The sequence below is a fragment of the Panthera pardus genome, unplaced genomic scaffold (genome assembly GCF_024362965.1).
Source record: "Panthera pardus isolate Hobbes unplaced genomic scaffold, ASM2436296v1 HiC_scaffold_16, whole genome shotgun sequence".
NCBI lineage: Eukaryota > Metazoa > Chordata > Mammalia > Carnivora > Felidae > Panthera > Panthera pardus.
The window spans coordinates 72,781,789-72,809,029 of record NW_026526721.1 but is presented as its reverse complement, the minus strand read 5'-3'; the positions used below and the strand labels follow the sequence as shown (position 1 = coordinate 72,809,029).

Here is a 27,241-nt window from a genome sequence, read left to right as displayed (position 1 = left end):
TTTTTTTAATTAATATAAGGGCTCCTGGGTGGCTCAGTCAGATGGGCATCCAACTTCTGCTTAGGTCATGATCTCACACTTTGTGAGTTTGAGCCCCACATTAGGCTCTGTGCTGACAGCCTGGAGCCTGCTTCAGATTCTGTGTCTCCCTCTCTCTCTCTGTCCCTTCCCCACTCATGCGCTCTCCCTCTCTCAGAAACAAATAAATAGAATGAATGAATAAATAAATAAATAAATGATAAAAATTAAAAAGTAATATAGATATATTTAAATTGGGACACTCAGGGGCGCCCGGGTGGCTTGCTCGGTTAAGCGTCCGACTTCGGCTCAGGTCATGATCTCACGGTCCGTGAGTTCGAGCCCCACGTCGGGCTCTGTGCTGACAGCTCAGAGCCTGGAGCCCATTTCAGATTCTGTGTCTCCCTCTCTCTCTGCCCCTCCCCTGTTCATACTCTGTCTCTCTCTGTCTCAAAAATAAATAAACGTTAAAAAAAAAAAATTTTAAATTGGGACACTCAAATCTATCTCTATTCTCTAAGTATATTACTATTACGGTATTTTTTAATCTGATAGTAGTAATAACTCCACTATTAGGGAGTTCAGAAGTAGAATAAAGGCTTTTTTCCCTAAAATAAAATTTTGTTTTGTAAAGAAGACCTACAGTTTGAAGTACTGTACAGTACAGTTTAAGTTTGAAGTGCTGAGCTCACTTTTTCATGAGGATTATGGAATCCCTCATAATCTTCTGTCATTCTTCTCTTCACTTGAATGCAATTCAAACTTACAATTTTCCTCTAAGGATTCATGAAGTTTTGAAATCAGAAGCGTTATATTTAAAATATTTCCTGATGAACTTACAAAGTCATTTGTATAAAACTGCAAGACTGCTGTTATCCCGTTTTAAAACTTTAAAAAATCAGTCTCAGAACTTTCAAAATTACAGCTGGACCAATAATCAAAGTTAGAGTGCTATCCTTTTAGGGAATAGTAAACTTTCTGTCTTGAAAAAGATTCTGGCAGAAGCTAGATGACCACCTGCCAAAAATGCTGGGATGTGAGGGTCCTCCACTGGAGGGGAGGCAGAGGGAGAATTACCCAGGGGCCTTCCAAATTTAAGAGTCTCCAAAGATACAAAATGGAAATAGACTAAATTCAGGAAAACAAAATTCATTAAAAACAAAAACTCTGCTGACGTCTTTCAAAATTTAACCATAAAAAGACATGATAATCTCGGGTGCCTGGCTGGCTCAGTTGGTAGAGCAAGCAGCTCTTCATCTCAAGGTTGTGAGTTCAAGCCCCACAGTGGGCATGGAAGGAAGGAAGGAAGGAGGGGAAGAAGGAAGGAAGGAAAGAAAGAGGGAGGGAAGGAAGGAAGGAGGGAAGGAGGAAAGGAAGGAAAGAGGGAAGGAGGGAAGGAAGGAAGAAAGAAATTAAAAAGACATGATAATCCAAAATAATCAAATGAAACAGAATCTGGGAGCACCTGGGTGGCTCAGTAGGTTAAGTGTCCAACTCTGGATTTCAGCTCAGGTCATGATCTCATGGTTTGTGGGACTGAGCTCTGTGTTGGGCTCTGGGCTAACAGAGCTGAGCCTGCTTGGGATTCTCTCTCTCTCTCTCTCTCTCTCTCTCTCTCTCTCTCTGCCCTCCCCTCCCACATGCAATCTTTGTCTCTAAAATAAATAAACTTAAAAAAATTGAAACAGAATCTGTAAGTGAATTGCTACACTTTCTCCTACATTGTCTCTGAAAAAAAAATTAGGAAAACTTTAATGCCCTCATTTAAAATTTATTTGAGGTGGGAGTGCCTGGGTAGCTCAGTCAGTTAAGCATCCAACTCGGTTTCGGCTCAGGTCACGATCTCACAGTTAATGGGTTAAGCCACACATGGGGCTCTGCGCTGTCGGTGCAGAGCCTGCTTAGGATTCTCTTTCTCCTTCTCTCTGCACGACCCTTGCTCACTCACTCACTCTCTCTCAAAGTAAATAAACATTTTTAAAAATTATAAATAAATAATATTTGAGGCTATAATTTAATTAGACAAGCATGATGTCAGCAATAGATACAACTGAGTTTGGCAACATTCTAAAGGTTTCATTTGTAATGCTGGCAGTTTTTTAATAACCTCGATGCTACTTAAAACATTAAAATATGACCTCCTTGATATATAGAGCATTATAAGTATTTTCCTAATTTTCAACTATATTTCTTGAGGTAAGTCTTCAATTTAATTACTATTAATTAATATTGTATAGTGTTAAAATGTGACAGATCATAATTTTATAATGAAGCAACTAAAACACTGTATAAATTATATACTATAATTTAAATATATTGATGAACTGTCGAAATAGAAAGGAATACTCAAAAGCAAAAGATTAAGTGAAAATTGGAAGCCGAAGAGGTAAGCAGACCAAAGAAGCCAGATTTCACCTTAAGGGCATTTGCTTCATCAAAACTTGAAGCTTTGGTGTGGGGAAGAGAAGGCAACACCAAGATTGGCCATAAAGGGAATCTAACTGAAGCTTTTGCTTTTGAAATTGCAAGCAAGAAAGACCATTATCACTTCAATTTAAGATTATGTTAGAAGTCCTAGGGGCGCCTGGGTGGCTCGGTCGGTTAAGCGTCCGACTTCGGCTCAGGTCATGATCTCACGGTCCGTCAGTTCGAGCCCCGCGTCGGGCTCTGGGCTGACCGCTCAGAGCCTGGAGCCTGTTTCAGATTCTGTGTCTCCTTCTCTCTCTCTGCCCCTCCCCTGTTCATGCTCTGTCTCTCTCTGTCTCAAAAATAAATAAATGTTAAAAAAAAATTTTTTAAGAAGTCCTAGCCACAAGGTAATAAAAAGAATCGGAAAGGAAGAAACTACCATTATTTGCAGATGACTCTGTACACAGAACATCAAACAGAATCCAGAGATAAATTAGCATTTAAAGAGAGCTTAACAAGATAACTGGTTTCAAAATCAATACAGAAAAGTCAATTTTATTCTAGTATGTAACAAAAGTAAACAGAAAAGAAATTTTTAAAAGATAGCATTTACAATAACATATGCCATATAAGTATCTAGGAATAAATTTGACAAAAGATGTACAAGAAAATATCAAACTTTATGAAGGACATTAAAGAAAACTTCACTTTTAATATTTCAAGCTCAGAGATTAGAAGACACTGTAAAATAAAGATAGCAATTCTCCCCCATATTGATTCATAGACCCAATGCAATCGATCAAAATCTCCAAAGCTACTGTTAAGCAAACTGAAAGTCTGCTCTTGAAATTTGTAAAAGAATGCAAAATTTAGGCAATTCACTTTTGAAACAGAGAAGATAGGAGGTTTGCTTTGTCAGATATGAAGATATACCATTAAGCTACAATATTTAAAGGCAGCATAGTATTGCCACAATTAAGACAAAAAGGCCAATGAAAAGAATTAAGAGCTCAAAATAGAACTCACATGTATGCAAACATAATGTAAAACAGAGGATATAACAGAGTAATAGGAAAAGAACAAAATTTTTAATAACTGATTCTCGATTATCTAGCTATCAGATTGTGAATACAAGGAAACTGGATCTCTACTCACACCACACGTAAACAGCCAATTACAGATGGATTTAAGGTCTAAACATAAAAGGCAAATCTATAAACACTTAGGTTATACAGGAGATATACACCAACAGACACAGGGGAAGGTGCCTGAGCTCATTAATGACTAAAGCATAAATTAAAACCATAATGAGATGTCAGTATCTACCCACCAAAATTAGCAAAAATTAACTCTCACAATACCATGGGGTGGCAAGGAGCCCTGAGAACTCTCACACAGTGCTGCCTGCATTTAGCATTATCTACCAATGCTGAACATATATATACACTCTGAACCAGCAGTTCTACTCCTAGGTATAAATCCATCAGGAATATGTACAGATAACCAAAAGGCATGTACATGAATGTGCATAGAATCATTGTTTCTTTAATTGATCAATTTCAATTCTTGAAAAATCTAAATAGCTACATTAGATACACTTTTCCCTTAATTTTTAGGTGACTGAATCTTTTTCCCTTTTTTTTCTTTTTTTACCTGTAATGCAGCCTTGTGTCAGCATTTAAGGGCAGAAAAAAGCAAAAATAGCATTACTTTCTTCAAAGTAAAGCAGCAATTGACTATTATTTGAAATCAAGCAAATTAATCTTAGATTAAATAATCTATTGCTTTTGTACATCACTGAGCTATGTGCACAGGGAGAGATATTAAAAGATATGTAATATTCATTAAATAATTCAGTTTAACCAAATAGTCACAAGTTTCTACAAGTATCATGACCTCTCATTTTAATTAGACACAACTGGTTCCAATTTTTAATAATCTTTCCATGGTAATACCATTAAAACAAGTTACCCAACCCAAAGTGAGTCTAACTTTAAACAAAACACAGAGTTAGCCTTACCTGAGTATAACTGGAAGGAACTAAGTTAAACATGGTTTGGTAGAAAATCTTTCCCTTAATAAATAATGTTTCTCTTTGAATGAATATTAATAACCCATCACCAAAATATGTTCCTTACTTGTATTACTGACATCACTTTAATTTTTTTCCACTGACATCTTTTATGTCAAATCTAGTTCACTGGTATTTTAAATTTTAAAGAAACCATAACAAAAGTTGATTTGACTCAATATCATGGGAACAGATTTCTTAAAGCAATGCTAGAAGGCATATTTTTTTAGGGGAACGTACAAACACAGTGCCCCTCACCACAAATTATACAGTAGAGTTTCCCACATTAGGGGAAATAGCAAGGGTCAGCACATCTGGAGTAAATGGAAAAGCCTTGCCCTAGAAAAACCACCTTTGTGATCATGATATCTCCCCTGCCAGGTAAGTACAGAAGGCATCTTGTCATATACTTGTATTATTAGATTCAACCTCCAATTCTCTCCTTTTATTTTCAGATTACCACACAAAAATATCGCTGACTATATAAGATAAAATTATTGAGTTCCAAGTTAGTTGTATCCAAAGTTCTCCACACACAAAAATAAAAATGTGTCATATTTAAATTTTCATTTTTAAAAACATGTTTTTCAAGTATTAATTTAGCTAAGCTTAGGCATATTAACAAGAAATGCATGTGAAATTCCAATATCACCTGAGGGAGGGCAAGTGCTGCCTTAGATTAACTACAGCTGTAAAGTCTACAATACCAAACATACATGTTGATAAAAGATGTTCTCCATCCCCACCCCACCCCCAACTCCCCCCATCCCCCACCCCACTCATTCTCACTCACAGGCTTTACAGGGAATGGTGATATCCTAACTGAAATTGTAAATATCAGTTTAAATTCTAAGGGCCATTTTTTAGTTAAGGTCCTAAGAGATTGATGTTTTTGCAAACTGGTTCAAGAGCACAGCTTCCAAATATTTTAAAAGAATAATAAAATACATGCCTGACCATCTAAAAACTTTTTACTTTTCACCAAAAATGAGGAATTTACCCAATTTAATTACTACAGCAACTCATAAGATTTGTTGCAACATGACAGTATCTTGCTGAAACCAATAACTGAACAGTTGTACAAAATGGGAATTCCTCTCCTTGAACTTTTCTCTCCAAGTACCTTTTGTTGAATGGTGGAATGTTTTTGCTCCATCTCTCTTTTCTCCTTTGCTGCATCTACAACCAGTCGATCCAACTATAAAGAGGGAAAGAGAGAAAATTATAGAGACTTAAAAATTAAAAAAAAAAAAAGGTATGATCATTTTTCAAAAACGTACTCTAAGTCAGTCCATTTAAATTTCTTTAAAAAAGCATTTTGGCTGCAACTTTAAAATGGAACTTCTTTCTTTTCTGGTATCAAATCCTTTTTGAGAAGGTCTATAACTCCTCCAGGAAAAATATTTCTAAGAACAGTTGTGGTGCTAAGCAAACGTGACAGGCGGCCTTGTCGAGGGCACAACAGGGATAACATGAACTCCCAGAATAAGGAAGAGTACTCTAGCTGAAGTTGCCTGCAGACCCACTCAGCAATTCCAGTAGTCAGAATCAAAGAAAGAAAGAAGACGCAGTGGTGATTTGTTTTCCCCAAACAGCAAAGAGTAGCAGCTAAGCTAGGGTGGGCCAACTCTCACAAGTTCAGCAGAACACATACTTCCAATCACTCAAAACGCTTCATGTTTTCAAGTTGGCTTCTTAATGTTATGATCAAATCTAAAAGGCTTAAAAAACAAACACACAAAAATCTCACCAGATAAAAGAGAAAGCTAAATAATAATTTTTTAAAATAGTAATAATAATAAAATAGTAATCACTCATATGGTCAGGGCATAAAATCACCACTGTTTAACATTCTTTTTTAAAAGCCCAAAAAACTTATGAAATCATAAAATCTCATTTCCTTCTTGTTCCTCTCCAGCAGAAAAGATGATTTTCCAGTATCATGACAAATGCCCTGGCTTCTTGAACTACTCTGCTGGAATAACAAACAACTGGGTCATAAAATATTATGTGAGTTTACTCTCCTAGACTGTGATGTATGTCATTTCATCTTCGAACCCCCATACCTCTAACTGATTCATGTGGGGTAAATGAAAAAATAAAACTGTAAATATCAACAGGAATAAGGAGAAAGATAAAGTATTAAATGTCCAAATGTTTTCATTGATATCCTTTAGAAACAAAATTGAAAAAAGCCTTTGTAAAAAAAAAAAAAAAACTACTTGATTCTTTATTCACTCTCTATTACACATGATTTTTATTTTCCTGCCAGAGAATGATTCTGACCACACAATTTTTTTAATTAAAAAAAAAATACTTTTTTAAAGTTTTTCTTTAAATCCCAGTTAACATATAGTGGAATACTAGTTTCAGGTGTACAACTGGCCATAGAATCTTTTTTTTTTTTTTAATTTGAGAAAGGGAGAGCACACACAAGCAGGGGAGAGAGGCGGAGGGAGAGAGAGAGAATCTTTTTTAAAAAAAAATTTTTTTAACGTTTTATTTATTTTTGAGACAGAGAGAGAGCATGAATGGGGGAGGGGCAGAGAGAGAGGGAGACACGGAATCGGAAGCAGGCTCCAGGCTCTGAGCCATCAGCCCAGAGCCCGAAGCGGGGCTCGAACTCACGGACCGTGAGATCATGACCTGAGCCGAAGTCGGACACTTAACCAACTGAGCCACCCAGGCGCCCAGAGAAAGAGCGGGTCTTAAACAGGCTCCATGCTCTGCACAAAGCCCAATGTGGGCCTCAATCCCACAACCGTGGGGTCATGACTTGAGCCGAAATCAAGAGTTGGACACTCGACTGACTGAGCCACTCAGACGCCCCCATACAATCTTAATTATCACTGAATATTAATCAAAACCAAAAGAAAACACACTGAAACAGAACTATCACTACTATACATATTTGATTTAGATGGCAACTATACTACTGCACTTGAGGATCTAATGCATACATGCCTTGGTGACATGTAACATTGATTCAACGCGTAAGGCTTGTACATGTTGCACTAGTCAAATGCCCTCAACATTTTCTTATACTGAATGAATAAAATAACCATTATACCATGGTTTTATAGACTTTAATTGATGGCATATAATATTATTCATTCACTCAGACTGAAGTGAGGTACAAAGTAGACCCTAAGATTCAACTAATACTTGTAAACTTGTGTGAGTGTAACTTCCACAATAGTACTGCAATGCAAGTGATGGTTTTCTGCCTGTCGGACTGGCAGTAAACGCCTCTGCTACAACCCACCCCACTGCTATTACAGCAGAAAGGGGAAAAATTCACCTCTCTCTGTTGGAGGAGAAATATAAAGGAAAAAAAATCTTTTCACATGGTGGAGGGTTGGAGGAAGTACGAGCTGAGGAGATGTGAAGACTGACAGTCCTGTCTCCTACGTGCTCAGACTGTATCAGGAAGAGAGAGTTTGGAGCACAGCAGGGTGTGCCCCATGCTTCTATTAGTGATGGGCATTAGAAGTTTCACAGGTGCCTATTACTAGCCAGGTGCCCCCAATCCTGTGTCTGGAATCCCTTCTACTCCTACCACATCAGATATCATCACTTCTCTTTCTACTTTTCAACTTCTTCCATTTCCATCTGCTTGTATATAGGTGGAAATCCTACTACCTTAAAATAAAACCTTCCTCCAACTTACAGTCCCCTCTAGCTACTACCTTCTCCCTCCTTTTCCTTCACAACGCAACTTCTGGAAAAATATTCCCTGTTCTTCACTTGTCCATTTCATATTCATAACTACTACCCACTGTAGTTTAGCTCTGCCACTCAGACCCTCTACTCTCACAGAGGTAACAAATAACCTTCTTGCTGCTAGACGCAATAGCCCTAGGTTTACTGGACCTTTTTTCCCATATTTGTACCTACAACCACCCCCTCCTTTCAGAGATGTTCTTTACTTGGCCTGTGCTACCACCGTCTCCTGGGTTCCCACCTCCTCTCTCATCTATGTTCTCATGGAGCTCTCATACTTAACTATCCCTTAAAAATATGCCATTCTTGGGGCACCTGGGTGGCTCAGTCAATTAGGCATCCAACTTTGGCTCAGGTCATGATCTCATGGTTCGTGGGTTCGAGCCTCATGTCGGGCTCTGTGCTGACAGCTCGGAGCCTGGAGCCTACTTCAGATTCTATGTCTCCCTCTCTCTCTGCCCCTGCCCAGCTTGCACTCTGTCTCTTTATCTCTCTCAAAAATAAATTAAGACATAAAAAATAAAATAAAATAAATATGTCATTCTTAGGGCCCTGTTTGAAGCCAGTTTCTCTTTTCACTCTATACTAGCAGCCCTTGACCATAACATCTTTAAGCATACTGTTCTAGCACTTACATTTTTCAAAACTATCTTTTGAAATACAAAAAGGATTTTGAGATACTTATTAACTCTCCTTGGGTCAATTCACCCACTATTGTGGTTACAATTAGCAATTATATGCTACTGACTCCTTTAATCTAGGTTTTGGTGTTTTGTTTTGTTTTTTTGTTTTTTTATGAGCTCCAGATATATTCACTTAGATGTCCTATCCTCAAAATTCAACACATTTAAACCTCAACTCATCATGTCCCTCTACCTTCAAATTGGCTATATCTTAAATATCCCTCAAGTCTATTTATTTCTATTACTACATGTTCCTAGTTCCAGATGCAGTCATCTCATAACTGAATTATAAAAAGAAAATCCTAACTGGCCACCTCCAACCAGGCTATATTTTCCACTAGAGTCCATATAGACAACAAAGCTACATGAAAAGTCATGTGAGAACTGAGAGGGGGAAACAGCAAAACTGAAATTAATAAATGTCTAAAATATATAATTATTTAAACTATTCAACTGCAATCCAACTTAATTTTTTTATAAATTATATTTCATGTAGGATGAGGGTGCAACATAAAATTTAACAGAATGTGGCAAGTACCTAGCCTAGGAAACTCTTGCCTTTCTCCCAAGTCTGGGTTACATGTTCCATCTGTATGTTCCTATAACTCTTTCATCCTCTGCTATGTATAGAGACAGCTAGCTGTTTCCCAATAACCATTCTCTCTTTCTTTCTTAATACAACCCCCAAATTCTAGTAGGTCACATGATTATCTGGCATTAAATCTGTATCCCCCATCTTTCCTTGCAGCTAGTGTGACATTAGGATGTACACAGAAGTGACCTCTACAATTTCCAGGAGATATTCAGAAAAAGAGAGAATGCATCTTTCTTTCTCCTCTCCTCTTTCCCGTTAGCTAGAATGTAGGTATGGTGACTAAAGCTTGATCAGCCACTTTGAACCATGAGATAGGATTAAAAAATATAATAAGCCTGCATCCCTGCAAATCAAGCGACCACCATACCAGGACTCTGACTTGACATAGGAGAAATAATACTCCATGCTATTGAAGCTACCATTATTTTCAGGCTTCTAACACATGCAAACAAGCCTAGTCTCAATGTATATTCCCAGACAGGGCACTTAGTACAAAAAGTAATAATAGTCTGGTGACATGTTGGTTTCCTCCAATAGATTAAGTTCTACTTAAGTCTACGTAAGTCTACTTAGAGTTAGGGAACAGTATGGCAACTCATGGCATATGCTCTGCATACCATCCCAACACACACACACACACACACACACACACACACACACACACACAGAGTATTTACTTTTGGTCCATGAATGCAATTCTCGTTATGCTCTTACCTTTTCCTCATTTCCCTAAATTCTATTTTTCATCCTTAACCCCCTGTCCTCAAAAGGTAATACGAACCTATGGGGGGGGGGGGTGGGAATCACCCAAAAATTGGTACTAATGAATCCAGAAAGCTCACCAATCAGCAAAAAAGAATGTCCCAGAACAAATTAATATAAAGTTCTGCTAAGTTATCAAAAATAATTTGAATACAATGAAATTTCTCTATAATACTGTTATACATATATACAATTCACACGTGTGTATGTATAAAATGAAAAAGTTCCCAAGAGTTCCTTAATCTTAAGATTCTAAAAATTGTATTATTCAAAATAGCAAAATATACATTTTTTGCAAAATAAAAAAGGAGCCCTAACTTCAAATGAAAAATCAGTAGGATTTTTTAATTATCCAAATGTAAGATATGAAAAATAAACTGAGCCACATATACTATGAAACACTTTGTTTTTAAATTTTCTTTTCAACACCCTCATATACTATCTGTAACACTTTTTAAAGATTTTTTTATGTTTCTTTTTTTTTGAGAGAAAGAGAGAGAGAGAGCAAGGGAGGGACAGAGGGAGAGAGAGGGAGAGAAAAATCCCAAGCAGGTTCCACATTATCAGTGCAGAGCCAAATGTGGGGTTCGAACCCACGAACCATGAGATGACCTGAGACGAAATCAAGAGTCAGATGCTTAACCACCTGAGCCACCCAGGTGCCCCAATAGCATAGTTTTAACTTTAATCTTATTTTTGGTTATACACATTTAACCCACACATAAATCATCTGTAGCATCAAACTTCTTTATTAAATAAATGTAATATTTCCCAAAATGCTAAATTTCTTTAAAAGTACAGATCTCAGAGCAAAGGCATCAAAAGAAAAGAAAAAAGAAAAACAAAAGTGGGACTTTATCAAACCAAAAAACTTCTGCAAAGGAAACTATCAACAAAATGAGAAGACAACCTACTGAATGGCAAAATATATTTGCAAATCATATATCTGATATAAATGCCCAAGATATATAAAGAATCCATACAACGCAGTAGCAAAAAGACAAACACTCTGATTTAAAAATGGGCAGAGGATCTGAGGGGACATTTCTCCAAAGGAGCATACAGATGGCCAAAAGGTATATGAAAGGGTGCTCAACATCACTAACCATCACGAAAATGCCAATCAAAACCACAATAAGATAGTACCTCATGCCTGTCAAAATGGCTGTCATCAAAAAGACAAGAAATAAAAAGTGTCGATAAGGATGAAGAGAAAAGTGCACTGCTGGTGGGAATATAAACTGGTGCCGTCACTATGGAAAACAGTATGGAGGTTCCTCAAAAAATTAAAAGCAGAACTACCATATGCAGAAGAAGCAATGTCTCTTCTGGATATGTACCCAAAGTAAACAAAGACACTAATTTGAAAAAATATCTGCATCACTACGTTCGCCACAGCATTATTTACAATAGCCAAGACATGGAAACCCCCTAAGTGTCCATCAATAGAAGAATAAGGGAAATGTGGTGTATATATATACACAAGGGAATACTATTCAGCCATTTTTTAAAAAAAAGGAAATTTTGCCATTTGCAACAACACAGATGGACCTTGAGGGCATTATGCTAAGTGAAGTAAGTCAACAGAAAAAGATAAATACCATATGATCCTACTTATATATGAATCTTAAAAAAAAAAAAAAAAAAACTCACAAGATACAACAGACTGGCAGAGGTTGGGGAGGGGGCCGAGTAGACAAAATGGGTGAATGGGGTCAAAAGGTACTCCTGGAAATGTAATGTACAGCATGGTGACTATAGTTAACACTACTGTATTGTATGTTGAAAGTTGCTTAAGAGTAATCTAAAAGTTCTGATCACAAGAAAAAAAAAATTGTAACTAACTGGAGTTATTTGACTTTTGAGATGGTCATTTGACCTATATTTATATGTATATGTATACATACACACACACACACACACACACACACACACACACACACATACACACACACCTCAAATTATTTTATATAGCTGAAACTAATGCAATATTGTATGTCAATTATATCTCAATTAAAAAAAAAATACACAGATATCAGGGGTGCCTGGGTGGCTCAGTCAGTTGAGCGTCCAACTTCGGCACAGATCATGATCTTATTCTTCCTGAGCTTGAGCCCCAGGTCAGGTTTGCTGCCGTCAGTGCAGAGCCTGCTTTGGATCCTCTGTCTTCCTCTCTCTGCCCCTCCCCAACTCTCGTGTACACACGCGCTGTCTCTCTCTCTCTCAAAAATAATAAACATTTTTTGGGGCGCCTGGGTGGCGCAGTCGGTTAAGCGTCCGACTTCAGCCAGGTCACGATCTCGCGGTCTGTGAGTTCGAGCCCCGCGTCAGGCTCTGGGCTGATGGCTCGGAGCCTGGAGCCTGTTTCCGATTCTGTGTCTCCCTCTCTCTCTGCCCCTCCCCCGTTCATGCTCTGTCTCTCTCTGTCCCCAAAATAAATAAAAAACGTTGAAAAAAAAATTTAAAAAAAAAAAAAAATAATAATAAACATTTTTTAAAAATACAAGTATCAATGTATAATACAGAATCAAGCAATACAGTACAATATTACCTGTGCACCAAGATCCTTCATGTAGGGCCCAAGTTCACTGAATAGATCATATCCTTGATGGAAGAAAGCCAAATGGGCATACATAAAAGATAACATCTAATAAAAGAAAAAAAAGATTAGCATCTTAAAATCAATTCTTAGATAAATACTCTGAATTTTTTTAAAAATCTTGATCTTATCTAATGTTTAAAAATTATTCCTTTAGAGCCCAAAATATCAAACCTATTTAAAATTGAAATTGGGTCATTTTTCTTAAGAGTATTTCAGAAATATATGTGAAGTGAGAATAAATTTTATTTAAAAGAAATCTCCAAGTGGTTTAAAAATTTAACAATGCCCCAAATTTTAGTTGTTTAGATTATATCCAGACGATCAAGATTCATATAGTAATAATTTAAAGAATCAAGTATTCAATACTTTCACCATCTTCCCAGGTGCATTATAAAATATCTATGTGCCTTTCAACCAAATTCACTGGAAAACTTTAAATTGCAAATAAAACATTAAAAGATTAGAATGGGAAATATGAAGCTCTCAAAATAAAACAATCACACTTTATAACCTGCTAGGATCACTAAGCACAACCCAAAGCAGGGAATGCTAATTTTTTTCTCAAGATACTTAAAGGAGTCAACAGACTTTGCCAATATGGAGGTTTCTGAATATTCATTCCCAATATACAAATATGATGCTAATGGGTTAAGATTTTTTCCAGGTTTTCCTATATTTTACCTATTTGTGAAAGAAAAATCGGCTTTATTTTTATTTATTGTTTTTATATGGGAAGAAATTTAATTCAATCACAATACTGAAAGAATCCTTCAAGCATCCCTCTATGTTAGCAAGATGAGGCATCTATTTAATTTTCTGAAACCTAAAATAGGTCATAAGGTCTTTAACATTCAAGAATGCTTCAAAAGAATTTTTTTTAAGAGAAAAGTCAATTAAATAAAACAAACACAAAAGGACAAAGCTCAATAAAAGATTATTCTGGAATTAGGTAACAGTAGTTGTGCAACTTTATGAATATAATAAAAAACAATTATATAAAAAAGAGGGTGAAAGATTAATAGCTACAACTACATAAAACATGCCTACACAGCAAAACACATAAGCCTATTGAAAGGTTAGTGATAAAACTAGAAAAATACAATGGCAAAGGGTAAATAGTCTTAAAATATAAGACATGTTACAAATCAGTATGAAAAAGATGAACACTCCAACAACCACAACAACAACAAAAGAGAAAACATAAGAGGCCAAAAAATATGCAGAAAAAAATTCAAACTCATACACATTTAATACAAACTCATTTGTAGTAAAGAAATGCAAAACTGAACAATGACATGACATTTTCTATCTACCAAATTATAGGTAGAGTGGAAGAAACTAATACCCAGTGTTAGTAATATAGTTCACTTTCACACACTACTAGTGGAAATGTTGTGTAAGTCTTAAAATTTAACATTATTTTTTAAAAGTTTTAATAAATGCTTAAACCCTTTGACTCTTAGCCAAATCTCTTGTCATAATATATCCTAAGGAAATTATGATAATAAGTCATATTGTTTATCAGAATGACCACTAGAATATTTTTAAAGTCAAAAACACGGAAATTACTTTAAAATCCATTAATGGATAAAATTAATTTATGGCATATTCAAGATCAGCAAACTATGACCTGCAAACTATATCCAGCCCCATCATATGTTCTTGGATGGCCTATGAGCTAATGTGGTATTTACATTTATTAATGGTTGAAAGAAAATGAAAAGATGGCATGAAATTCACTACAGGCGAAAATTGTATGAAATTCAAATTTCCATGTCTATAAGAAAAATGTTTTATTAAAACACAGCCATTCTATTCATTTACATATTATCTATGGCTGCTTTGTCTCTCTCTCTCTCTCTCTCTCTCTCTCTCTCTCTCTCTATTTCAGAGAGCACACCGCAGGGGAGAGGGTTGGGGGGGGGTGGGGAGAGGGTTTGGGGGGGAGAGAGGGAGAGAGAGAGAGAGAGAGAGAGAGAGAGAGAGAGAGAGAGAATCTTAAGCAGACTCCACACTCAGCATGGAGGGCTCGATCCCAAGACCCTGGGATCATGACCTGAGCCAAAATCAAGAGTCAAACACTCAACTGACTGAGCCACCCTGGCGCCCTTATGGTTACTTTCTCATTACAGCATACAGTTAAGTAATTACAACACAGACCACATGGCCCACAAGACCTAACATAGTCACTACCTGGCCCTTCACAAAAAAAGGTTGCCTACCCCTAATATATCCACATGGTAGAATTCTATTTCGCCACAAAAGTCATCGTTAAATAAAAAATATTTAATGACACCTGATGACTTTAGTGTTACTATTGAGAAAAGAAAGTTACAAAACATATGTAGCAATGATTCTTATTTTGTTTAAAAAAAATTAAAAGCCATTTTGGGGGCGCCTAGGTGGCTCAGCCAGTTGAGCATCCGACTTCAGCTCAGGTCATGGTCTCACAGTTCGTGAGTTCAAGCCCCGCATCAGGTTCTGTGTTAACAGCTCAGAGCCTGGAATCTGCTTCAGATTCTGTATATCTCTCTCTCTCCCACTCCCCTGCTCATGCTCTGCCTCTCTCTGTCTCTCAAAAATAAGTAAATGTTGGGGTGCCTGGGTGGCTCAGTCGGTTAAGCGGCCAACTTCAGCTCAGGTCATGATCTCACGGTCCGTGAGTTTGAGCCCTGCGTCAGGCTCTGTGCTGACAGCTCAGAGCCTGGAGCCTGTTTTGGATTCTGTGTCTCCCTCTCTCTGCCCCTCCCCCGTTCATGCTCTGTCTCTCTCTGTCTCAAAAATAAATAAACATTAAAAAAAAATTTTAAAAAAATAAGTAAATGTTTAAAAAAAAATTTTTTTTAATTAAAAGCCATTTTAGAATACACATATACACATTCACATACATACATGCACACAGAAAGAGAGGAAAAAAGATACATAGATATGCCAAGATAATAACAGTGGTTCTCCCTTGGTAGTAAGATTTATAAGGATTTTAATTCTTTTCTTCATACATTTCAGTTTTCAATTTTCTACAATTAACATACTTTACTCTCAGTCTGGAAAAGGAAGTGGAAGTAAAGAGCAAGTACAATGTACTTACCTGTAAGCACTATCATAAATATAGAATTTAGGAAAAAGCTTGGTGGGGACAAGGATCAAAGCAATTTAAGTATACCCTTTCAGGGGAAAAGAAAAATAAAACACTTCAGTGAACAAAGAGAGGAAAAATTATTTCTAAGATTCTCGAAATATGAAAAAGTTCAATGCCATACCACTACCACCCCCTGCCCACTTCCTTGATAACTTTAAGACCAAAAATGGTCACATAAAAAAAAAAAAATCACTTTCTCTATGGGTATAGTGGCTCAGGGAAAAAAAATTATTCTCAAATTTCATCCCATTTGTTTTCCAACTGCACTCCAAAGAACAAACCAAAAGGCTGATACATCATCAATAATCCTAAGGAAAAATTCTCTAAATGATACTATTTATGCATGCCCTGAATCTGAAATATTTAAACATCTACACTAAGGAGCTCGCAGTGTGTTAATAGAGGAGATACACATAAATAACTATAACGTGAAGGAGACAAAAAAGTGGTTAAGTGGCACATGAGAAATACAAAAAGATCTGTAAAGATTAATTATGAACCTGGAATAAATACATTTACATATATATACACACAAACATATGATGCTGCTTAAATGCTTACATATGTGCATTCAGATCATACCAAAATATTTAAAATGTCATTTCAATAAATATCTTACTGATTTTAGGATTTCTGATCTTCGTTTTGATTGAAGGACATTAATCTGAGGGAAAATACAGTTGGTTAATCACCCAGTTTTTACTTTAAAAACTAATCTACAGTGCAATATTGTAAAATTTGCTTATTCTGAAGTTTAATACTTTTCCAGAAAAGTAAATAAAAACAAAGTTCAAGGTTTTTACCCTTTGACCTGCGTTTTGCAAAAACAGTTAAGACAAACATACCAATGAAACTGTCATCCATTGCAGTTCAAAGAAAAACTGGTCATGCTTAAGTCATAAATACTGTAATGATAAAACTGTCACTTTGATAGACCTTTGAATTGCTCAGAATTCCATCTTTTCCCCGTCCTCCTCATCTAACTGTCCATCCCGACCCTTCAACGTGTATCTGTAATACAAATCCTCACTACTTTTACCACCACTACCAACATCATCCTATCTTTTCTAGACTGTTGCAATGGCCTATGAACTAGTCTCTCTATACTTGACTCTTTACAATCCATTCTCCACACAGCAAGCAGAGTGATCTTTTCAAAATACAAATAAGATTATGCTATGTCCAACTTAAAACCTTCCAACTTCCTTCTATCACCTAAGTGGCCCTTTGTGATGACTGCCTCTCTAACCTAGCTTTCTACTACTTTCCCCTTTCTGTGCTCCAACTACAATCCAAAACTACTTCCATCTCAACACCTTCAAACTAGCTGTTCTGTCTTCATGTCATGATCTTCTGCCCAGACACAAGGATACCTCTTACTAATCAGGCCCCAGCTTAAATACTATCTCCTCAAAAACGTCCAAGGTAGGCCCTATATACTAGAGTTGGTATACTCTCTAGTATATCAACCTATTTATTTTCTTCACAGCATTCGTAACTACCTTATATTTTCTTATTTACCTATGTCTTACTCCCAGCTGCATTCCCCAAGTAGTACGTAGTGAGGACTCAATAAATATTTGTTAAATAAATTAATGGACCTTAAATATTTTAAGTAGACTAAACTTACTAAAAGACCAGTAAATTATGAAAGTTACCTTTGTAGTATCTCTCCCAACTCTAGAAAATTCTTAACAAGTATTTTATTTTTATCTGTTACATATCAGCTTAATGAAATTAAATGTTTATACAAAAAAAGAATCATTCATTTTTTGCTATTATTGTCAAAAGATTTACAGAATATCTTCCTTTTTAATATGTTCTTCTGCCTGTTGTCTTACAAGATAATTTTAAAGCACTGATCGCAAAACAAAACCACACCAAGAAAAATCCAAATAACTACACTTAACTAACCACTAATTTCCTTTGTATGTGTTTCAAGGCCCATTCAGTTTTGAGAACTAAAATATTAACTTTCAAATGCTCTAAATAAAAGCAGGGGCTGCAGATAACCTATTATTCAAACTTTGAAAAATACCAAACAAAAGTGCCTCTCTTCTATGTATTTTTTTCTGTTTGGCAACAAAAAACAGCATTTACTTGAAAAAAAAGTAAAATCACGTATTTAAGGAAGCTAAAGCATGACAAACTTTATAAATTTGGATATTTATTACTTACTATGCCCTAAAATCGCCACTTAGGCCATATAATGAAATGACACAACAGTTCTCATAAGAAAAATCAAATAATGCAATAGCTATAGAGGAAGCAGGGGTCCTAATGTCAAACTATTTGGATGAACACCACAGAAAATGGAAAATTTATTTTCCAACCACTGGACTAGAGGGAAGGAACACAACCTAGGAATAAAAGACACAGAAATAAATAATTACAATAAATGCAAGTAAGTGCTCTAACAGCAATGTGCATGACAATATTATGGCAGCACAGTGGAAGCAGAGGCAAGAATGATTCATTTTGCCTGGAGAGGTTTGAGTAACTGACCACAGAACAGAGAATAAACTAGTAATGGAGCAGGTAAAAGCAATGCAAGCAAGACCAGTTTTATGAGAACATCTTAATAGTCTAGATAAGAAATAATAAAGTGCTACAGCAAGGGTCAGAAAGAACAGACTTAAGAGATTCACAGAACTTTATAAGGCAGTTTTGGCTGTTAGGTATAGCAGCTGAGAATGAGAATATCTGGTGTAACAACTCTCCACAGGAACTTCTAGGATTGAGCAAAAGGGTGTCGCCATTCAAGTTAAGTAAGGGCAAAAAGACGCCATCTGGAAGAAGACAGTTTTCAGTTGTGAATACAAAAAGAAAGAGGGGCGTCGGAGAAAAATAAATTTTGTCATCTGTACTTAGTGGTAATTCAAGCAAAGAGCATGAGATTATCAGGAAAATCAAAAGGTCAGAAAAGAACAGAACCAAAGATGTAAACCTGAAAAAGAGGTTGAAAAGGTAGGCAAAGGAGAGAAGCTCAACATGGAAACTGAAAAGCAACAGAAGTTGGGAAGATGACCTAAAGTTATTTGAAATAAATTAAGACAAAAGTGTATTTCAAGAAAGAGTGTGGTCTACCATTTCAGTGAAACGCGAGAGGCAAGTTGGTTAAAAATTAAATTCTATCTAATGAGTAAGACCTTAGCGTAAGCCATTTCAGTGGAATCGGATACGAAGACAGTATTCGTATTACTGCAGAAGTGGGGTGAATGTGAGGTAGGTAATGCGAAATAGGAAATTACAGACCATGCCATTCTAGAGACTTTCATTAATAAACGAATTCACTTCATTTTTTAAAATGTAACTTCCCACTTACTGAATAGAAAATTTTTAAAAATCTTAGTCTTTTTCTACTGTTTTGCAAAGTTATCTAAGGAGGGTTTTTTTAATGTTTTATTTTTGAAAGAGTGTAAGTGCAAGGGGGGGAAGAGGAGGGGTAGAGAGAAAGAGGGACAGATGATCTAAAGCGGGCTCCGTGCTGACATCAGAAAGCTGAATGTAAGGCTTGAAGCCACGAATGGAGACATCATGACCTGAGCTGAAGTCGGACACTCAACTGACCGGGCCACCTAGGCACCCCATCTAAGTAGTTTTTAAGCACTAATTTGTATATGGTTACTTATGTATTTTTTTTAAAGAAATGCCCTGTGATCACTATTAAGTCAACAATCTCTGAGGACTCTATTGCTGTTTTGTAAAAGGAGATTTAGACAAACTAATCCCCTAAGCTTTAGAGCTTTCAACTCATGATACATAGGAAAATATCAAGTACATGTGAAACAATGTATATGTGCCTTCACTTTTCACATCTCTTGAATCCCTTTGGAGACCTATCAAATCCAAATAGATTTCAATTATACATAGGACCAGAAGATCACCAGGCAACTTACCAAACACTGATCTCTAGTTTTAAAAAACACCACATTTTTGGGGCGCCTGGGTGGCTCAGTCGGTTGAGCATCTGACTTCGGCTCGGGTCATGATCTCACAGCTCGTGAGTCCGAGCCCCACATAGGGCTTTGTGCTGACAGCTCGGAGCCTGGAACCTGTTTCAGATTCTGTCTCCCTCTCTCTCTGCCCCTAACCCACTCACATTCTGTCTCTGTCTCTCTCAAAAATAAATAACCATTAAAAAAAAATTTTAAACACCATATTTTTTCTCATATTTACATTATGGTAAATATGAGAACAGTGTTTCTAGAAATATTTTTCATTTGGCAACATAGTAAGCCTTAGTACTTCTAGGAATCTACTCTAAAGAAACAATCAGAAATGTGGCAAAAGATTTATATACAAAGATGTTATTATTATTTATAATTATTGAAAGCTACATTTTCACTATTTCCAGTAAAAACTGGCAACACTATATCTGATAATCAGATACTAACTAAATTGACACAGTAATTCCACAGAATAAAACATAGCAATTAAAAATGCTTTTTAGAACATTTAAAAATGAGAGAAGTATCATGTTAAGTGAAAAGGTGAAGAAATCCAAACCAAAGGTGTACACATGTACACACATAAATATAGACACAGAGATATACAGACAAGTGAAAAGTTTTCACAAAAGATCATGGTTTGATTTTAAACTCAAAGAAACATTATTAATTGTCCTTTCAATGCCATCATTCAAAAGTAAGGACGTGTTTAGTAAGCATTTTTTGAAAACACATAATAAATATACCTGAAGTACATAGTCGAGGGCTATATGTCGAAAACATTTTCTTGTTGCTGTCAAAATGTTTGTGGCTTCCTCAACTTCGTGCTGTTTGTTTCTTTGTACTTGAGCATTTTTTACTAATGCATTTTCTTTTTCTTCACTGACTTTTTCAAATTGCTTCTTGGCATCTTTGAATTTTCTAAGGTCTCTAAAAAATAAAAATAGTGAAATTTTCATAAATCCAATTATGGGTGGTCTACAAACCACACTTTAAGAAATATCATTCATTTCTTGTTGAGGGAAATTACTGGATCAAGGACATGAATATATTCTTAAAACACACACTGATACAATCCTTTGTAAAACAACTGTGTACCCGTAAAGAGTAACAGTTTCCATTCAGTATTCCAAAAATCCAAAACCCTTGATTAATGATCTTAGATAAATACATGATATCCCTTCATTTTTTTCTACCAGAGAACTAGGCAAAATGACTTGAAGACAAACAATTTAAAAATGATAATAAAGTGTATGTGAAAAAGGCTTTAAACTCTTTGTTAAGAAGCCATAAATTTTCATGTATACATTCTATAAGGACATTCTGAACATTAGTCTATTATTTGCAAAGAATCTGCAAGACGTCACTAACGAAACAATAAATTCCAACCTACTAAATGGCAGTGCACTATGTTCATGAGATCTGCCATTTATCCTGAATACTATATCGTAACCAATGTTATCTGTAATTTTATATATTCTTGGTCAGGAATTAAAAGAGAAAAACTGATTAATGTGGGAAAGGAAAATGTTCCTATCTAGAAAATTTGGATGTCTTTTATTTCTAGTTTCATTTTATTTCACATATAGAATGGGATGAATGTGACATAAAAGGCTCACATGTGGCAAAACAACATGCACCTTCCTGACTCATTTTCATATATTCCATTATCTTCTCTCCAAAGAAAATACCATATTGAGACAAAGGAAAACTTAGTCTTAACTATAATAACTAATAGCATTTCAATCACTTTTGGGGTCTGCTTTGATTTTGAAAGGCCATTAAATTATTTCTTTTATTTTTTAATCTATAACAATCCTAGTTATGTATCCTGAATATAAATTTCATAATATAAATGATTCACTGAAAGGCATAAAGTCTGATTCCTTTACAGAGTAGCTCAGGAAAAAAAATGCAATATATATTTCACAAAGCAAAAAAGCAAACAAAAACTCCAAAATTTTCAATAAATCATGGTCCATAAAATTCCTCTCAAAAGATACCAACTCCCAGATGTGATCATTCACTGGTTACTTTTCTTTTCACTGTAATTGACTTACTCTTTAACAAAGTTCTGAAGCTGTGCTTTAATTGATCTCTGAGTTTGGTCAAATAGGATCTAAAAGATAAAATGTAACATTAAACAATTAGAAAAGTAAACAAAAAAATAATTTTCACGTAGATTGGTAAGTAATACATCTTTCCACTATTACTCCAATTCTAATAACACCTATATTTCTTATTGAAGACCAACTAAAAAAGTAAGGATTTAAAAAAGAAACTGAAACCGATTTTTAAGCCAGTTTCCTCTAAAAAATAAAATTATTTTTATTTACAGAGAAAATCGCATCTGCATTAACATTTAAATACAATGTTCAAATAATAGAGTGATTTATTTCCTTGATTTTAATTCAAGCTTTGACAAATAACCTAAAAAGTAATATGAAGTCTACTTCATTTACTACAGGAATTTCTTACTTTAACATATCAAAACATACTAAGTAAAAACAACTCCAGAACTGCTTCATATCATCTTAGTTAGAGGTTATTCAACAGGGAAAATGTAGGGATTTCAATGTTTTACATTCTTAATTCAAGTAAACATTATATGGCCCTTTGGGTTTAATGATTGCTAAGATTAGAGACAAGAATAAAATTTTACTCCTCGTGACAATATTTTGCCCCATTTAAATGATACCACATATTAAACTCTAGTAGCTCCATGTGTAGGCAATTTCACTGGGCTTGTCATGGAAACTCCAAATACTTCTATAATTAACAGATACATTTCATTCAATAATTAACAGATACACTTCATTCAGAGTTGGAAACAGATGTCAGATGAACAGACACAAAAATCAATATTCAAAACAAAAAGAAAATCCTGTGTTCTCCTACTTATTAAAAACAATACCAATTTCACTCTCTCTGAAATCTTGCTACTAGCAAAGTCTCATGTTCTTGCCTAAATACCAAACACACCACACACACACACACACACACACACACACACACACACACACACACACCTGGATTGAGTACTAAAGGTTTAAAAATCTGACAATTTACTTCCAGAGAGAAAAAATTATTTTCTGTACTATGTTAAACTATTAAACCCAAATTAAGCAGAAGAAAGGAAATAATAAAGGTAAGACTGGAAGTCAGCTACATAGAAAACAGAAACTCAACAGCCAAAACTCAATGAAACCAAAAGCTAGTTCTTTCAGAAGATCTATAAAGTTGATAAATCTCCCATCAAAGTGATCAAGAAAAATTTTTAAAACACAAATTTCCAATGTCAAGAAGGACAAAGATGACATTACCACAGATTCTACAGCTATTAAAAAAGGATAATCAGGAGAATTGGGGAACAATTTTAGGCCTATAAATTCAATAGAGATGGGCTAATTCTTTGAAAAACAAAACTACCAAAGTTCACTCAATAAGAAATCAATAACCTAAACAGAAACAAAGAAATAGAATCTATAGTTAAAAGCCTCCCATAGCCTATAAAGTTAAAGCTATATTTACATAAAACCTAGCAATCCCATTCCTAGGTATTTGCCCAAGAAAAAAGAAAACTTAGAGTTACACCAAAACCTGTATGCAAATGTTTATAGCAGTGCAATTCCTAAGTGCCTCAAACTAGAAGCAATCTAAATGTCCTTGAAGAAGTAAGCTATGGTACATCACACAATAGAATACTACTCAGCAATAAAAAAGAGCAACTATTAATACATACAACAACATAGATGAATTTCAATAGATTTTGCTAAGTAAAATAAGTCATATTCAAAAGGCTACAAGCTATATGATTTGATTTACAGGACACCCAGGAAAAGATATGACTATAGGGATGGAGAACAAATCAGTAATTACTAGTGGTAAGGGGTAGGAGGAAGGGTACTACAAAGGCATAACATAAGGCTATTTTTAGGGTTACTGGAACAGTCATGCATATAGATTGTGGTATGGAGATCCAACTGTATGCATGTGTCAAAATTCATAAAGCTAACTATATTAGTTAGTATCCTTCCAGAACTAGAACAAATGATCCTATTGTATGGAACCACAAAAGACCCCAAAGAGCCAAAGTAATCTTGCAAAACAAAAACAAAAACAAACAAAAAACAGAACAAAATTGGAGGCATCATACTATACTACAAAGCTATAGTACTCAAAACAGTATGGTACTAGCATGGAAACAGACACCTAGATCATGGAACAGAATAAAGAGCCCAGAAATAACTTCACACTTATATAGTCAATTAATCTACGACAAAGGAGGCAAGAACATACAATGGGGAAAATACAGTCTCTTTAATACATGATTGGGAAAACTGGACAGCTACATGCAAAAGAATGAAACTGGACCACTTTCTTGCACCATACACAAAAATAAACTCAAAACATATTAAAGACCTAAATGTGAGACCTGAAACCTTATGCATCCTAAAAGAATACATAGGCAGTAAATTCTTGGACATTGGCCTTAGTATTTTTCCTAATCTATCTCCCCAGGCAAAGGAAACAAAAGAAAAATAAACAATTGGGACTACATCAAACTAAAAAGGTTTTGCACGGTGAAAGAAACCATCAATAAAATAAAAAGGCAATATACTGAATGGGAGAACATACTTGCAAATGATATAGTTGATAAAGGGTTAATACCCCAAATATATAAAGAACTCATACACCAAACAATCTGATTTAAAAATTGGCAGAGGACTTGGGTAGACTTTTTTCCAAAGAAAACATACAAATGGCCAAGAGACACATGAAAAGATGTTCAACATCATTTATCATCAGGGAAATGCAAATCAAAACTACAATGAGATATCACCTCACACAACTCAGAATGGCTAGTATCAAAAAGACAAAAAAGAGGGGCGCCTGGGTGGCGCAGTCGGTTGAGCGTCCGACTTCAGCCAGGTCACGATCTCGCCGTCCGTGAGTTCGAGCCCCGCGTCGGGCTCTGGGCTGATGGCTCGGAGCCTGGAGCCTGTTTCCGATTCTGTGTCTCCCTCTCTCACTGCCCCTCCCCCGTTCATGCTCTGTCTCTCTCTGTCCCAAAAATAAATAAAAAACGTTGAAAAAAAAATTTAAAAAAAAAAAAAAAAAAAAAGACAAAAAAGAGTAAGTGTTAGTGAGGATGTGGAGACAAGAGAATCCTCAATATCCCTCATGACCACATATGTAAAAATTCTTAATATGTAATAATGATATACAATAACAACACATAAAAAGAACAATATACCATGACAATTGGGATTTATTCTGGGAATGCAAGATGGATTTAACATTAAAAAGTCAATGAATATAATTTACCATGATAACAAACTAAAACAGAAAAACTGTATGAGCATCTCAATAGAGACCAAAAAGCATTTGACAAAATTCAACACCCATTCCTGATAAAAACTCTCAGGAATCCAGGAATAAAAGGGAACTTCCTCAAACTAATAAAGAGCACATACAAAAAATGTACAGCTAACATATTCAGTGGTGAAAGGCTTCTTAATGGCAACACTCAAGAACAAGGCAAGAATATCTGCTCTCATCACTTCTATTCAACATTCTACTAGAGACCCTAGCAAGGCAATCAAGCAAGAAAAATGAAAAAAGGGGGACATATTAGAATGGAAGAATACAAAGCCATCTTTATCTACAGATGATATGATTGAGATAATACTATGGAATTTACATAAAAGTCTACCAGAACTAACAAGCATATTTAGCAAGGCCACAGGAACAAAGTCAAAATACAAAAATCAGTGATATTTCTATATACCAGCAACAACTTAGAAAGTGAACTTTTAAAAAGCCTGGGTGGGTGGCTCAGTCGGTTAAGTGTCCAACTTTGGCTCAGGTCATGATCTTGCGGTTTGAGCTGAGCCCCACGCTGGGCTCCCTGCTGTCAGCACAGAGCCCGCTTCAGATCCTCTGTCCCCCTCTCTCTGCCTCTCCCCTGCATACACTCTGTCTTTCAAAAATAAACACTGGAAAAAAATATATCATTTACAGTAGCATCAAAAAATAGGAAATGCTGGGGTACCCAGGTGGCCCAGTCAGTTAAAAATCGGACTCTTGATCTCAGCTCAGGTCATGATCTCATGGTTTGTGGGTTCAAGCCCCACATCAGGCTCTGCACTCTCCCTCTCTCTCTGCCTCTACCCCACTCGTGCTCACTCTCTCTCTCTCTCAAAATAAACAAATTAAAAAAAATTTTAATAGGAAATGCTTAGGGATACATACGTAAGACTTGTACAGTGAAAACTACAAAACATTACCAAGAGAAATTAAGGAAAACTTAAGTAAATAGAGAGATATACTGTGTTCTTGGATTCAAAGACTGATTATTAGTAAGATGTCCATTCTCACCAAATGGATCCATACATTCAATACAATCCCACTCCAAATCCCAGTAAGGCTTTCTGTAGAAGCTAAAAATTTGATCCTAAAACTTATATGAAAATGTAAAAGACCTAGAATAGCCAATTTTGAAAAAAAGGAATAAAGCTGGAATACCTATACTACCTGATTTCAAGACTTACTATGAAAGCTACAGTAATTAAGGCTATTGTGGTATTAGAATAAAGACAGGCAAAAAGATCAATGAAATAAGACAGAGCCCAAAACTGACCCACACATTTTTTTAGACAAAAAGTACCAACGGTGCAGTACCAAGTGGTGGTATAGTGGTGAACACAGCTGCCTTCAAAAAGGTGCCAATAGGGAAAAACCATTTTGAGCAAATGGTGTTACAACAAACAACTGAAGAGCCATAGCCTGGAAAAAAAAAAAAAGGAACTTTGACCCTTACCATGCAAACATATAGAAAAAGTAACTCAGAGTGGATCACAAATCTAAACATAAACTAGGCAAACATTTCTTGGTAGAATACAAAAAGAAAACATAAAATAAAAAAGTCAATAAACTGATTTAATCAAAATTAAAAGCTATAGCTTTTCAGAAGATACTGTCATAAAAATGGAAAAGACAAGCCAAGGCCTCAGAGAAAGTATCTGCAAAACATTTATCTGGCAAAAGACATTTCTGCAATACAGAAAGAACTCTTATAACTAAGTAATAATAAGATAAGCAATCCAAAAAAGTTTAATGGGCGAAAGAGCTGACATTTCACCAAAGAAGATACATTGACAGAAAAACACACAAAAACACACTGAGCATCATTAACTATTAAGAAAATGCAAATTAGGGGCACCTGGGTGGATCAGTCAGTTGGGCCTCCAACTCTTGATTCTGGCTCAAGTCATGATCTCACAGTT

The 27,241-nt window shown here is 35.6% G+C and overlaps 1 protein-coding gene and 1 non-coding gene across 7 annotated transcripts in view; both read right to left on the bottom strand.

Annotated features, from left to right (window-relative positions):
- Positions 1-27,241, bottom strand: part of ACAP2 (ArfGAP with coiled-coil, ankyrin repeat and PH domains 2) — a 151,402-nt gene that overhangs the window by 37,617 nt on the left and 86,544 nt on the right. For all 6 annotated transcript variants that reach the window (XM_053903526.1, XM_019448777.2, XM_019448780.2 and 3 more), the window contains 5 exons: positions 22,013-22,071; positions 20,699-20,882; positions 16,622-16,666; positions 12,813-12,908; positions 5,622-5,696 (listed from right to left, as the gene is read on the bottom strand). In XM_053903526.1, coding sequence (XP_053759501.1) covers positions 5,622-5,696; positions 12,813-12,908; positions 16,622-16,666; positions 20,699-20,882; positions 22,013-22,071 — 459 coding nt within the window. The remainder of the gene's footprint in view (positions 1-5,621; positions 5,697-12,812; positions 12,909-16,621; positions 16,667-20,698; positions 20,883-22,012; positions 22,072-27,241) is intronic.
- On the bottom strand, positions 4,726-4,887 carry LOC128777536 (U1 spliceosomal RNA). Its single transcript, XR_008422780.1, has one exon. It is a non-coding gene; the product is annotated as a U1 spliceosomal RNA (small nuclear RNA).